The 14,078-nt window shown below is 46.4% G+C and overlaps 1 protein-coding gene across 1 annotated transcript in view; it reads right to left on the reverse strand.

The window, feature by feature from the left end:
• Positions 1-3,334: 3,334 nt before the first annotated feature.
• The window catches only part of SYVN1 (synoviolin 1), a 252,716-nt gene continuing 241,972 nt past the window's right edge, over positions 3,335-14,078 (reverse strand). Inside the window, exon 16 of the mRNA XM_078660424.1 lies at positions 3,335-4,701. Within this exon, the coding sequence (XP_078516550.1) occupies positions 4,559-4,701 (143 nt within the window). The 3' untranslated portion in view covers positions 3,335-4,558. The remainder of the gene's footprint in view (positions 4,702-14,078) is intronic.

The raw sequence follows: 14,078 nt of genomic DNA on the forward strand, positions 1-14,078 counted from the left end.
TCTCCACGCAAGGGGGTGGAGACTGGACAGGTTCGGGTGGAGGACCGACCACTGTTGCTGCAACAGAATATCCTCCCGAAGAGGCAGTCGGATTGGGGGATCCACGCTCATACCGAGTAGCTCGGGATACCAAACTCTTTGAGCCCAGTCCAGGGCCACAAGAATGACTTGGGCCCGGTCATGCCTGATCTTCTTCAGCACTCTGGGTAGAAGTGGTATAGGCGTAAAGGCGTACAATAGACTGCAACTCCATTCGTGACAAAAAGCGTCACCAAGCGCCACCTTGGAAATTCCAATGCGCAGTACTGATGACATTGCGCATTCTCTTCGGTGGCGAATAGATCTAGCCAAGGCTCTCCCCACTGTTGAAAGAGACCATGCGCCACCTCCGAGTGAAGACGCCATTCGTCATCCATCATGCACCTGCGGCTGAGTTTGTCCGCTCTGGCGTTCAAAGAACCTGTAAAGTGTTGAACCACCAAGGAAATACCTTGATGTTCCAGCCATGTCCAGAGACGCAGAACCTCCTGACGTAGGGTCCACAACCCAATCTTGCCTTGCTTGTTGCAGTACAACATGACGGTGGTGTTGTCTGTGAACACCTGCACTACTCTCCCCTTGACAGAGGGAAGGAATGCCTTCAGTGCAAGTAGGATCGCCCAGAGCTCCGGAAGGTTGGTATGGAGCCTGGACTCCGCCGGAGACCAGATGCCTCTGATCTCGACCTCTCCTATGTGGGCACCCCATCCCAGGAGGGACGCATCCATCACCACTGTGAGCTCCGGTTAGGGCTGGGAGAAGGATCTGCCGGTGTCCCAATGCAGGTTCGTGAGCTACCACTGCAACTGTCGTGCAGTGCACTCCGAGATCTGGATGTAGTCAGACAGGTTCCCCTGATGCTGCGCCCACTGGAACTTCAAGTCCCACTGCAGAGCCCGCAAATGCCATCTGGCATGATTGAGCAGCAGGATGTAGGAGGCCATGAGGCCCAGCAACCTCAAGGTCATCCTGACCGAAACCCAGGACAAGGGCTGAAAGATCGGAATCATAGCCCGAATGTCCCAGACTCACTGCTCGGGAGGATAAACCCGAAACTGCGCCGTGTCCAGGTCCACTCCGATAAAGAGGAGCTTCTAAGAGGGAATCAGGTGCGACTTCGACACATTGATGGAGAACCCCAGCAAATGCATGTGGTCGGCCGTATTCTGGAGGTGGAAGACAACTGCCTGGGGCGAGCCCGCCTTCAACAACCAGTTGTCGAGATAGTGGAAGACTGAAACCACTGATCTGCGTTGATGAGCTGTGACCACCACCATTACTTTTGTGAACACCCGAGGGGAGCTGGTAAGGCCAGAAGGGAGCACAGTGAACTGAAAGTGCTCATGGCCTACCGTGAACCGCAGGCAACGCCAGTGGGGCGGCAGGACGGAGATATGAAAATAAGCTTCCTGCAAGTCCAATGCTACCATCCAGTCTTGTGGGTCAAGGACAGACATGACCTGAGCAAGTGTTAGCATCTTTAATTTCTCCTCCCGGAGGAATCGATTGACGTTCCGAAGGTCTAAGATAGGATGCAGACTCTTGTCCTTCTTTGGAACCAGGAAGTAGTCGGAGTAACGACCACGACCTACTTCTGGCGTCGGAACACACCTTGGCCAAGAGGGCCGCAGCTTCCTGCTGAAGCAGGGCCAAGTGATCCCCGACATGCGGTGGTACTGAGGTGGCATGGCTGGAGGGGTGGTCTCGAAGGGGAGGGAGTAGTCCCTTCGGACAATCTGTAAAACCCACCTGTCTGTAGTGATGGTGCGCCAGTGGGGGAGGTGATGGCGAATCCTGCCTCCCACTGTAGTCTGGTGGGTCTGGTGCGCCTGAAACACCGGACTAGGAAGGTTTGGAGGCAGTGGACTGACCTGCCCGCTGGCCCTGTGACCCACCTCGGCGTGTACCACGTCAGCGGCTCCACTGAGACTGTTGCTGCGCAGGCCTGTGGCTTTGAAACGAACATGTCTGGGTGCCCCTTCTTGGCCACGAAAGGAGTGAAAAGCAGACCCCAGAGGAGTGCGCGTGGCTGAAAGGCCCAAGGACTTTGTTGTAGTCCGCGAGTCCTTAAAGCGCTCCAACGCACTTTCTGCCTTGTCTCCAAAAAGGCGAGTGCCATCAAAGGGCATGTCCATAAGAGTGTTCTGGACATTCCCTCAAAAGCCAGTGGTCCTCAGCCAGGCATGAAGGCGTAAGGCCACAACGAATCGTGAACTTGACTGCATCTCTACCCTCAGCAATAGCTTGGGAGAGCACCGTTCGGGCCTCCTCCGGACACTGAGGCAGCACCTGCGCCACCGTATCCCACACAGAGGAGGAATAACGGCCCAAGAGGCATGCAGTGTTCACAGACCGCAGCCCTGAACTGGCGGAAGAGAAAATCTGCTTCCCAAACTGCTCCAGTTTCTTGGATTCCCTGTCCGGAGGTGCGGAAGGGAATGCGCAGACTATCACCGAAAGGAGGAGTCATCTTACCTTGTGACTAGGAAAGACTTTTTAGAAGAAAAACAACTTGCAAACATCCAGACCCAACGCTAGATGGCAGGAGTATGCAAAGCATGTGTATCATCAGCACACATGCCTCGAACACTGTTTTTTGGAGGGGTAGTGAACAGGCAACAAAGAAAATGCACTAATATAGCTAGCTCCACCTCAGGTTGTACTGACCCACAAGTGGTTTTGTATTGGGAAAAAAGTGCACCTACACAAGAGGAGGGTAGTGTAGCATAGACCTGCCATTGGCACAGGAAACTGTGCCTTCATTTTTATGGAGACAGACGATATATGGTACACAGGCAAGGTTTCTCATACTCAAAAAAATGTAGGCCCAACATCACAACCTAGTCTACATAAGTGAAGGTACAGAGGAGGCTAACACAATGCACCCAGCAATACCAAGGATTCTCTTCACAGTACTTTGCTGTAATAAAGAAAAAAGACAGCAATGATATAGGGAAAGCTAATAAAGCGCCCACAGCCTTTAACAAGCCACTTTTCCCAACACTACCCCCTTCTGGAAATACTAGAAACAAGCTGATATAACACCACTACAGCTGAAAGAATAACCTTCACCCTAGGCCACTATCTGCCTGTTTGGAGAAGTGCACCATGCTAATTTGGTAATTCAGTGATTCTGAGCATCAGAGTGGGAAATAAAGTCTGGTGCACAAATCTCATTCATTTACTCACAAAGAAAATACCCCAGGCAACAGCCAGGGTGAAACCCAAGTGGGATTCTCAGGATGCCCTGTTATTAGCAAAATACATGTCGAGATAGTTGAGAAAACAAAATAGGAAAATTCCTATCTTAGTATTTATTTCCTGCCACATGTCAGAAAAACAATAAAATGGAAAATAGCGCGGCTCACCCGGAACAAAATAAAGCATGGTTCAAGAATGAAGGAACGAGCACAGAATTGCGGTCATTATATCAATTATGTCTTTTACGGATCCCTGAGAAACAGAAACCAATTAAACTGGGAAAGATACTTGATTTTCATTAAAAAGTAGGAAAATGATGCAAGCTGTTAACACATTATTCTAGAAGGAAATGGAGTTGTTGGTAACAGAGCACTGGAATAAGAAAGTCTTGCGCTCTCCAGCTTCTAGCAATGGCGTCTAACCTTACAGACTAATGCTGTGGACATCACAAAAGTAGGACTACGTGTCCTGCACATAAAAGAAAAGGATGAACTTAAGAAACAGGAACCAGATGGGCATGCAGAGATGGGTCCTCCTTAGAGTGCTGTCAACCACTCAGGATTCGCTTTATAAGTTCTTTCAATGCGGAGGCGCCCGATTCTGCACTGTGCATACATTGATCATCCCGTTCATAAATGAAGGGCCTAGGATGCAATAATAATACATTAAAGTACAAATATTCTAAAATCAACGGTTCTACTTGCAATCAAAAGCAACCACATAATGGTTTTAGTTTGACAAGAAATAGGAGTATTTTGATAGCTTGAACAAGCACCACACTACCCAGCCTAAAATACTTTGCAAATAACTATGAATGGACGGGAGAAGAAAGTGACACTGTTTTCCATTAACAAAGTGCATTAAAGTCTCTTTACTTAAATCATTCACCCATGTGTTTTTAAAGGAATAGACACTACTTAGTAAATCCAAGAAGGCTCCGATTAGAAGTCTTAATTTACACATATGAAATGTGATAGGCTTACAGGTAGGACAATCTAGGGCAGGTTTCTGGGTGATGCGAGAGAAGGAGTCATGAAGGCTCTTTTAAAAAAATATAATCCGGAGGCATGGGAGACACGTTTGTATAGAGTCAAGTGTCAGCCTCTGCAGCCCTTCTTTCCCACCTGTACAGTTCATATAGCACTTGGCGCTAGTTCCAAAAAAGTAATCTTCAGGCGTGTGCCAAAGGAGAAAAGTCACTCCCATTTTCTTTTCCTTGCACGTTTACAGAGTCAAATGTCTCAGGGCTGCTCCTCTGCTGAGGGCAAAGTCAGAGTTCCCAGACGGTCCACTGAGAAAACAGACGAGGAGACGAAGGTCAGTGGGAGTCAGACTGAGGTGAAGAGAGTTTCTGAAGTCTACGTCGGCGAAGTTCAGCAGCATCGGGTTCTTCATGAGGAAAGGCGTCTTCTTCTGCAGTTTGTGGTGTGTATCCTTCTGCACCCAGAATTTCACTGGTTTCTAGGAAGAGGAAATAAGAGGAAGAATAATAAGGTGACAAATATCATCTAATCAAACGTTATTCATAGTTCATAAAGATCTCTTCAATGTGCAGCATTCTATATGCATTAAACATAATCTAATATTTTCCTGTCTGGCTGAGTGAAGCCAACAATTGTTAATATGTTACGGTCATGCACAAAAATTAACCTAAAGATTTCTGGGCTACGATTGCAAAGAATTTGCAACTTACCATCTTTATACCTACAAATAAACAGCTTCAATATTGTATCACAATTTATCTGCAATGAGCATGCATACTGTTCTTTCTTTTTTCTTGTAGATGAAGCAAAAGTCTTCTTTAAAAACGTGCATTTCTGAGTTATTACTTACAGTCTTAATCTAAGGAATACACGCAGAACCCTAACCAATGCGTGACATGGAATGACGCTTCTAGTAAGAAGGAAGACAGGTTAGAAATAGGTTTCTTACCCTGTAAGAATCTATTTGTACTGTATACTGCCGTACATTCATATACTTAGCATTCTCCTGCCCTCTATTGTTGGGCTCAGACGTTCGCAACTTGTTTTTTAGGTCTCGCCTGTCGATGCGCATGCGCATCGAGCTTGCGAGACTATTGCGGCTTAACCACTCTTTAACTAACTTGCAAGGAATCGTGGCGATTCCTTGCAGTGCCCGTGACTTTTAAGCTCAATGCGCATGTGCATTGAGCTTAAAAGAGCGTGCACATCAGTTCCCTCAGCCGCACTCCAGGCCCCTGCTGTTTTCACACCCTCTCCCCGCTCCGCCCCCTCCCCTGCCCGCCGTGTCGCAGATCACAGAATCTTGTTTATCTACTTTGAAGCGCACGGCCGCTAGGCCGTGCCTCTCCTACTCTCCTCCCCCCTCCTCCTCCTACTCTCCTCCCCTGCCTGCCGTGTCGCACCTCTCCCCTCTCCCCGCTCCGCCCCTCCCCTGCCCGCCGTGTCGCAGATCACAGAAGCTTGTCCTGTCATGTTTTTCGAGTCGGAAGTGAAACAGAGGCAATAGCATTTATAGATTTCCACAAGAAGACGGGAAGTAAGTCCTGCGCCTGGGAAGCTTGCAATGTATTTTTCAAGTGCTCGCTTGCATAGCAAATGTCTTCTTTACTCGAACGTTTTTTAGCCATTGTCTAACATTAAATCACCTATTTATTCTGTAATGGTTTGTGAATACGCGTGTAAGTGAATAACAGATGGCTTGTTTCCTTTTGTAACGTATCGTTTGTTACCTCTGTTTTTTTTCCCGTGGCCGCCTCAGTTTCATTTTTTCCGTGCTATCTCACAAGCGCGGCCGCTCACTTTTATTTTCTTCCCGCAGGATTGGTCTGTGCATATAAAAGTAGGGCTGGTGCTGCTTTGAGCCAAGTGGCACAGGAGGTGGGGTGGGCAATCCCAGTTAAAGTCAGCATGCCAACCTAGTACCAGCACAGCTAATGTCAAGGCACTCAAGAAGATAAGGGCCCGCTTCCCAGCGTCATGCAGTGTCCATGGGTACAGCAGCACAAGCAGCCCCAACACCACCTAATTCAGGCCCCTCGGGCAGTTTGTACTAGAGGGTAGAAGCACAGCGCGTCCGAATGCTCCACACTTGGCTCCCACCACCCTTATCGCACCACCCCGCAGCTTCATGGGGGCTGGCAGGGGTGTCACGGCACCACAGGGCATCACAGTCCATGATGGCCCACTAGATCACCACTCTGCAGTTTGCAGCCGGGAATCGGCTCCACCTCCTCACCCCCCAGCACCGGATGTCAGCAGCTTAGCGCCAGCAGCCTTGCCTCTCGGGCCGTAGCCTAACTCCCAGCCATTGTAGATGGGGCCCCCAGACCTGCCACAATGCTGTTCGCAGTGGTGCCTTCTCCTTCAGGCACAGCAGGGCAGTCAGGAAGCACGGGAAGGGACTCTGCGGGCACACAGCAGGGCTCATCATAGAATAATCACCGGATAAACGGGGCAAATAGCATAGCTCACTTAGAGCACTCCCGCCATGATGGCTGCTCAAGCCACGACCCCCAACCTCCCTCATATTAAATTGTATTCATGTGTAGTGTTATTTAACCTACAGGATTTGGGGATTATGCACTATGGTTTTCCTTACATGAGGTTATTGTATTCATGTGTACTGTTCTTTGATACACAGGATTGTGTTATTATGTGCTACTGTTTTCCTATGTGGTGTTTTTCCTTGCAAGGTTTTTCCCCAAAATCTGATTTAACGCCTCAGAGGCCGGATGAGCTGAGGGCTCAGACAGTTTTCAGGACTCTGTTGGTTTCGTGGATGTTGTTAATCTCCTGAGTTTTATTTTTGACATTTTGCTACGATGGAGGTGCTCCAATTCACAATTTCTTTCCATGAATTCATCCTGTACCACAAGAGAGAACAAGCACTGGCGTTGCCAATAGGTCTCGCAGTAGGAAAGTTGGAGCTATTGCAAATAACAATGCCTTTTATTTTTGTTTTCTTTTTAAAAAATTAAAGGGCTTTGTCATTTACAAAACCAATAGCTCCAACTTTCCTACTGCGAGACCTATTGGCAACGCCAGTGCTTGTCTTTGAAGTCATCTTTTGAGTCACAAGGTATAGGGACTCCTCCTATAGTCTGTATAGCGCATGGTCATGGGCTCCTTTGGCTCATCGGGTGTGCTTAGGATAAGAGCAGGAAATGAGATAGTAAATCTGAGCATAGATACATGTTAAGTATATTAGTGTGTTAGTCAGCCAGTAGCTTTCGGGGAGGAGGTGGGTGTATATAAATCTACGGCACTGCACACTGCGAATAGATGCTTTCAGGGTAATATATTTCATTTGTAACATGTGTTGGCGGTAGATACAAATGCTTAGCATCAGCAGTACTCTCCAAATGCAGTGGCTAGCTTCTGACCGACGTAGACACTTGAAGTAGTATTGGTAATACAGCTTGACCTACTTTAGCCTGTTGGTTAGCTTAGAATTCAACACAGTAATGTTTTGTGAATGTAAGTGGGTTATTGCATGTGACTGCTTTACAGTGGATTAACACTAATGGATGTTTCCTAGGAAAGTCATGGAGGCTCTTTTGTTGCGGGTGGAATGACCTCTAGGAACTGAAGGTTGTATATGTTTGGCATTGTGATAGAAAGTTTGTATACTATTTACTACCCATCTTGCAATTCCCGCTTTAGAAATTAGAGAGCCATTGTGAGGATTTGAAAAGGCTACAAAAAGTTGAGTTTTACAAAAAGGTTTTGTTCTTTCAATGTAATACATTACATCTAGTGGGTATCGAGTTCTCCCCGCTACAGAGTCTGGCTTTGGAAAGAAAACTGGGAGCTTAATTGTTTGGTTTATATATGAAAGAAGGAACTAACTTAGGGATAAATATGGGGTTTGCACTTGGTAGCAGTTTATCAGGCTGGATTTGGAAGAAGGGGTCTTCCAAAGCGCACGCCTTAAGTTCACAGGTCCGTCTAAGAGATGTTATAGTTACTAAGAAGGTTACTTTTCATGTGAGGAACTGTAGTGCACATGAATGGAATGGTTCAAAGGGAGAACCCATAAAAGTCTGGTGAGAACTATATTAAGATTCCAGAGAGGTGCCGGTGGGATGGAAGGAGAAATAACTTATAAATCCCTGCATAAAAGCTTTCACAGCTGGAATTTTAAACAAAGACGTGTATTGTCTGCTTTGCATGTGTGCAGGCAGTGCTGCAAAGTGTAACCAAATGAAAGTATAGGCTAGGCCTGCTTGCTGTAAATAGAGTAGGTAGCAAATGATATCCTTTACCATAGGGGAAGCAGCTGAAAATGCTTTGTTAAACAATATTGCACAAATCGTTTCCATTTTGCAGCACAGCATACCTGTGTGGTACACTTAAAAGCTTGTTTAAAAATGGTCATACATTCCTGTGGAAAATTAGGTATCCGAACTTTAGGATTTCAGGAGTCAAATCAAGAGATTGAGTTGCTTTGGGTGGGGGTGTGTGTCCCTGAGTTAGAAGGTGTAGCCAAAATGGAAACTTCTTGTGTAGCACAGCGGATAACTATAACAGAGTTTTGAACCATGCCTGTCGGTCCCATGTTGGGCCTATTAGAGTTAATGTGAGGGATCTCTGCTGGAGTTTCTGAACCACGCAAGGAAGAAGAGGAGGAAAAGCACAGGCAAATATCCCCGATCAGTCGATCTACAGGGCATTGCCCCAGGACCGGAGGTGAGGAAACCGGAGGCAAAGCTTAGGCATTTTGCATTCTGAGGTGTGGCAAAGAGATCCACCTCCAGGGTTGGAAGTATGAGTGGAGTAGTGTTGTGTTGACTTCTCACTTATGTGCTTGCTGGTGCATTCCGCAGAGCTTATGTGCAAATTTGTTGTCCACCCTTGGTAGGTATTCTGCTAGGAGGTGGCTGTTACGATGTATCGCCCAGTACCATATGCGGTCCGCTATCTGTGAGAACTGTATGGAGTGTGTGCCCCCCTGTTTTTTTTAAATGTAGTTCATGGCTGTCAAATTGTCCGTGCAGGTGAGAACCACTTTGTGGTGAAGATGTTGTTGAGATCTAGTTGAATTACAAGACGATCTTGCTGATTGGTGTGCCGATGCTTCTGCACTGAAGACCACTGCCTGCGCTTTGAGATCTAGCATGTGTGGCAGCAACCGCGATAGGAAGCGTCTGTTGTGATAGTCGCTTGCAGAACGGGGACCTTGAAGGGCCAACCTGCAACAGACGTTTGCTGTTCCACCACTGCGGAGACCGTTGGGTCACCAGCACTATGAACGTTAGCTCTTATAGGTGCCTCTCCGCATGGGACTATTGTGACTGAAAGGGGACGCATGTGCAGTCGTGCGTGTGGTACTATGGAGATACAGGAGTCTACCATAACCATAAGGCACACTACCATTTTTACTGTGACTTGATGACGTGGTTAAATAAAAGGCCATACAAACTGTATATTTTGTACCCTTGCAGGACTGGCATAAGCTTTCCCTGCGATGGAGCTTAGAGTAGCGCAGAGGAATGGCTGTATTTATGAAGGTTGTAGGTGAGATTTTGTAACATTGAGCATAAAACCCAAGTTGTGAAGGTGGATTACCTTCTGAGCGTTTTGTAGACATTGCTGTTTTGCTTGCACTCTTGATCAATCAATCATCTAGATATCTCTTTCTGAGATGAGCAGCTACTACAGGAGGACATTTTGTGAACACTCTTGGTGCAGTAGTGACTCAGAATGGCAACATTTTGAACTGATAATGTTGCCCACCTACTTGAAAATGGAGTTAGCGTCAATGGGCAGGGTGTATTTGTATATGGAAATAGGCGTCCTTGAGGTCTATGGCGGTCATGAAGTCTCCTTGCTGCAGTGGCGATACGACTTCTTGTAGCATAACCATGTAGAAGTGCTCAGACAGGATGTACTTGTTGAGAGGCCGGAGGTCTAGTATAGGTCCTAAGCTGCCATCTTTCTTTGGAATGAGGAAATATAGTGAGCACACTCTGTGTCCCTGGTGTTGCTTTGGGGCCGGCTCTATAGCTTTCTTTTGAAGCAGAGCTTGAATTTCTTCTTGAAGGGTTCGTATTCCTAGGACATAGCTTGTGCACAATGTGGACTATTGGGTGGATAAGATGTGAGTTCTAGACAATATCCATCTTTTATTATTGAAATGACCCACTGAGGTGAGGTCATTAATACCCATCTGTGTGGTAGTCCTGTAACAGCCCACCCACTGGTGTTAAGTGTGTGTGCACCTGTGTGTGTATGGGGAGGTCTGACAGAGTCATTGCTTGGTGGAAGTGGTTCCTATGGAAGTGGATCCATGACCTCAACTGCTGTTGGAATTACCTTTGAAGTGCGTTTTATAGTAAGCTACTCTTGAATATTGTGATTCAGAAGTGATTCATAAGGGGGTTTGTGGTCTTTGAACAGCAGTGTTTGGAGGCCCGTCTGTACTGGCCCCTCCGAAAGGAATATGCTACTTACCAGTATGCATCTGTTCTTGGCATAGAGGGCTGCAGAGTGGTACATTTATGAATAGATCGCCATCTGGTGTTGGGCTCGGATGATTGCACTTTGTTTTTCTTCTGGAGAAGTCTTTGTCGTCATAGATGACTCCTCCTCTCGGTGTTAGTGCGCATGGGCATCGGCTCCATCCTTAGATTGTTTTGCCATAGTAGGGTTAGATGGAGTAGTGTAGTATAGTACATAAAGATATGCCCATGTAAGTGTATCTAAATAAGATAATGTTGGGACAGACACAGGTTTCCGGGGAGGCAGGGAGGGCATGTACCACTCTGCAGCCCTCTATGCCAAGAACAGATGCATACTGGTAAGTAGCATATTCCGTTCGAGGCATATGGGCTGCAGATGGTACATTTATGAATAGATTGTAAAGCAGTTACCTCCCTAGCGGTGGTCACCAGTGTCTGTCGCAACTGTTTGAAATAGAGTTTTTAATACAGCTTGGCCCACTCTGGCTTGTTGTGCAGCCTGTACATCAACACAGTAGTGCTTTGTGAATGTATGTGGTGTAGACCAAGTTGCTGCTCTACATATGTCATCTAGGGGAATGTTCCCTAAGAATGCCATAGATGCTCCTAGTTTTCGTGCAGAATGAGCTCTAGGAGGAACAGTTAATGTTCTCTTTGCTTTAATGTAACATATTTGTATACATCTTACAATCCATCTAGCGATGCCTGCTTTAGAGATAGGATTGCCCTTATGTGTTGGGGAAAATGCTACAAATAGTTGTTTAGTTTTCCTGAAGTTTTGTGTTCTTTCTATGTAGTACAAAATGGCTCTTTTGACATCTAGTGTATGTAGAGCCCTTTCTGCCACCGTCTGTGGCTTTGGAAAGAAGACTGGTAATTCCACTGGCTGATTGATGTGGAATGCTGAAATTACTTTAGGCAAGAACTTTGGGTTTGTTCTAAGAACCACTTTATTCTGGTGTAACTGTAGGAATGGTTCTTGTATTGTCAATGCCTGTAATTCACTTACTCTCCTGAGTGAGGTAATGGCTATAAGGAAAGCCACCTTCCATGTAAGGAATTGTATTTCGCACCTATGCATAGGTTCGAAGGGTGGCCCCATTAGTCTGGTGAGTACTACGTTGAGGTTCCAGACTGGGGAAGGTGGTAATCTTGGTGGAATGACTCTTTTAAGGCCTTCCATGAATGCTTTTATCGCTGGTACTCTGAACAGTGATATGTGTTGCCTGTTTTGTAGGTACGCTGCTATAGCTGCTAGATGTACTCTGATAGATGTGTACGCTAGATTACATTGCTGTAAGTGTAATAAGTAGCAAATAATCTCCCTTGTTGATACGTCCAGAGGGTTGATATTGTTATTAGTACAGTGTATAGCAAACCTCTTCCACTTAGCTGCATAGCATGCTCTGGTGGTTGGACGTCTCGCTTGTTTAATTATCTCCATGCAATTTGGGGGTAGATCTAAGTACCCAAATTCTAGGATTTCAGGAGCCAGATCGCTAAGTTCAATTGAGTTGGGTCAGGGTGCATTATTTCTCCATGGTTCTGTGTAAGGTGCATGGGTAGAATTCGTAGCTTTTGATGTGGCACTTGTGAGAGTTGCAGGAGCGTGGTGAACCACGGCTGTCTTGCCCACGTGGGTGCTACTAGTATCATGGTCATTGAATGTTGTTGCAGCTTCCTGACCACTAATGGGATTAGTGGGAGAGGGGGAAAAGCGTATGCAAATTTGTTGGACCAATTTATCCATAACGCATTGCCCTGCGACAGGTGATGTGGATACCTGGACGCGAAGCTTTGGCATTTTGCGTTCTGATGAGTGGCAAAGAGGTCTATCTCTGGTTGTCCCCATCTTTGGAAGAATGGCTGCAGTATTTGGTGGTGCAGTTCCCATTCGTGTATTTGTTCCGACTGTCTGCTTAAGATGTCTGCTATCTGGTTTTGGACTCCTGGTAGGTGTTCGGCTAACAGATAGATGTTTTGAGGAATGGCCCATCTCCAAATTTCCTGTGCTAGTCTGGATAGTTGGAGAGAGTGCGTCCCCCCCTGTTTTTGAATATAATACATTGCTGTCATGTTGTCTGTTCTGATCAGGACTGCTTTGTTGGTAACATGTATTTGGAAGGCTTTCAATGCTAGAAACACTGCTAGTAGTTCTAGATGATTCATGTGCAGTCTTCTTTCCTGCACACTCCACCTTCCTTGTACTGTGTATTTGTCCATATGTGCCCCCCATCCGGTGAGCGATGCGTCCGCTGTTATTGTCACCTGTGGAATTGGTTCTAGGAACGACCGCCCCTTGGCAATGTTTGTTATGTTCCACCACTTCAGAGAGCGGTGTGTGCGGTCGTCTACCAACACCAGATCTGTAATCTGCCCTTGAGTCTGATTCCACTGTGTCGCTAAGCATTCTTGTAGCGGACGCATTTGTAGTTTGGCATATGGTATTAACAGTATGCAGGATGACATCATCCCTAATAGCTGCATGAACACTCTTGCTGGTAGTGAGTGTTGTGGCTGAAATCTTTGAATGACTGTAAGCATTGTTTGGATCCTGACTGGGTTGGGGTACACTTTGGCTTTTTCTGTGTCTATAGTAGCCCCCAGATATTGTTGAACCTTGTTTGGTTGTAGGTGTGACTTTGTGTAGTTCACCGTGAACCCTAGCTGGTGTAGTAGCTGAATTGTCTTTTGTGTGTTTTGAAGACATTCCTCTTGTGAGCTGGCCTTTATTAGCCAGTCGTCCAAGTATGGGAAGACATGAATTTGTTGTCTTCTTAGGTGAGCTGCCACCACTGCCAGGCATTTTGTGAACACCCTTGGTGCCGTTGTGACACCAAACGGAAGGACTTTGAACTGATAATGTTGTCCTTCTACCACAAACCTGAGGTATTTCCTGTGGGCTTTGTGAATCGGGATATGAAAGTAAGCGTCTTTTAGATCCAGTGTAGAAAGAAAGTCCCCTTTCTTCAGTAAAGGCAGTACTTGTTGGAGCGTGACCATGTGGAAATGTTCCGAATTTATGTATGCGTTGAGAGGTCTTAGGTCCAGTAATGGCCTTAGAGACCCGTCCTTTTTGGGAATTAGGAAGTATAGGGAGTATACTCCTGTTCCTTGTTGGTGCTGTGGAACTTTCTCTATGGCATGCTTTTCTAGCAGGGATAGTACTTCTTGTTTTAACAGTGTCAGGTGATCTTGTTTCATTGGACGCTGTTTGGGGGGGATGTTTGGTGGGGTAGCTGTGAGTTCTAGGCAATAACCATGTTGGATAATTTGTCTCACCCACCTGTCTGATGTGATGTTTTCCCAGACAGGTAGGAACTGTGATAGGCGTCCCCCGACCGGTGTTATATGGTCTGGGGGGAGCTGTATGAAGTCACTGTTTTGGGGTTGG

The sequence above is a fragment of the Lissotriton helveticus genome, chromosome 9, assembly GCF_964261635.1.
Source record: "Lissotriton helveticus chromosome 9, aLisHel1.1, whole genome shotgun sequence".
Lineage (NCBI taxonomy): Eukaryota > Metazoa > Chordata > Amphibia > Caudata > Salamandridae > Lissotriton > Lissotriton helveticus.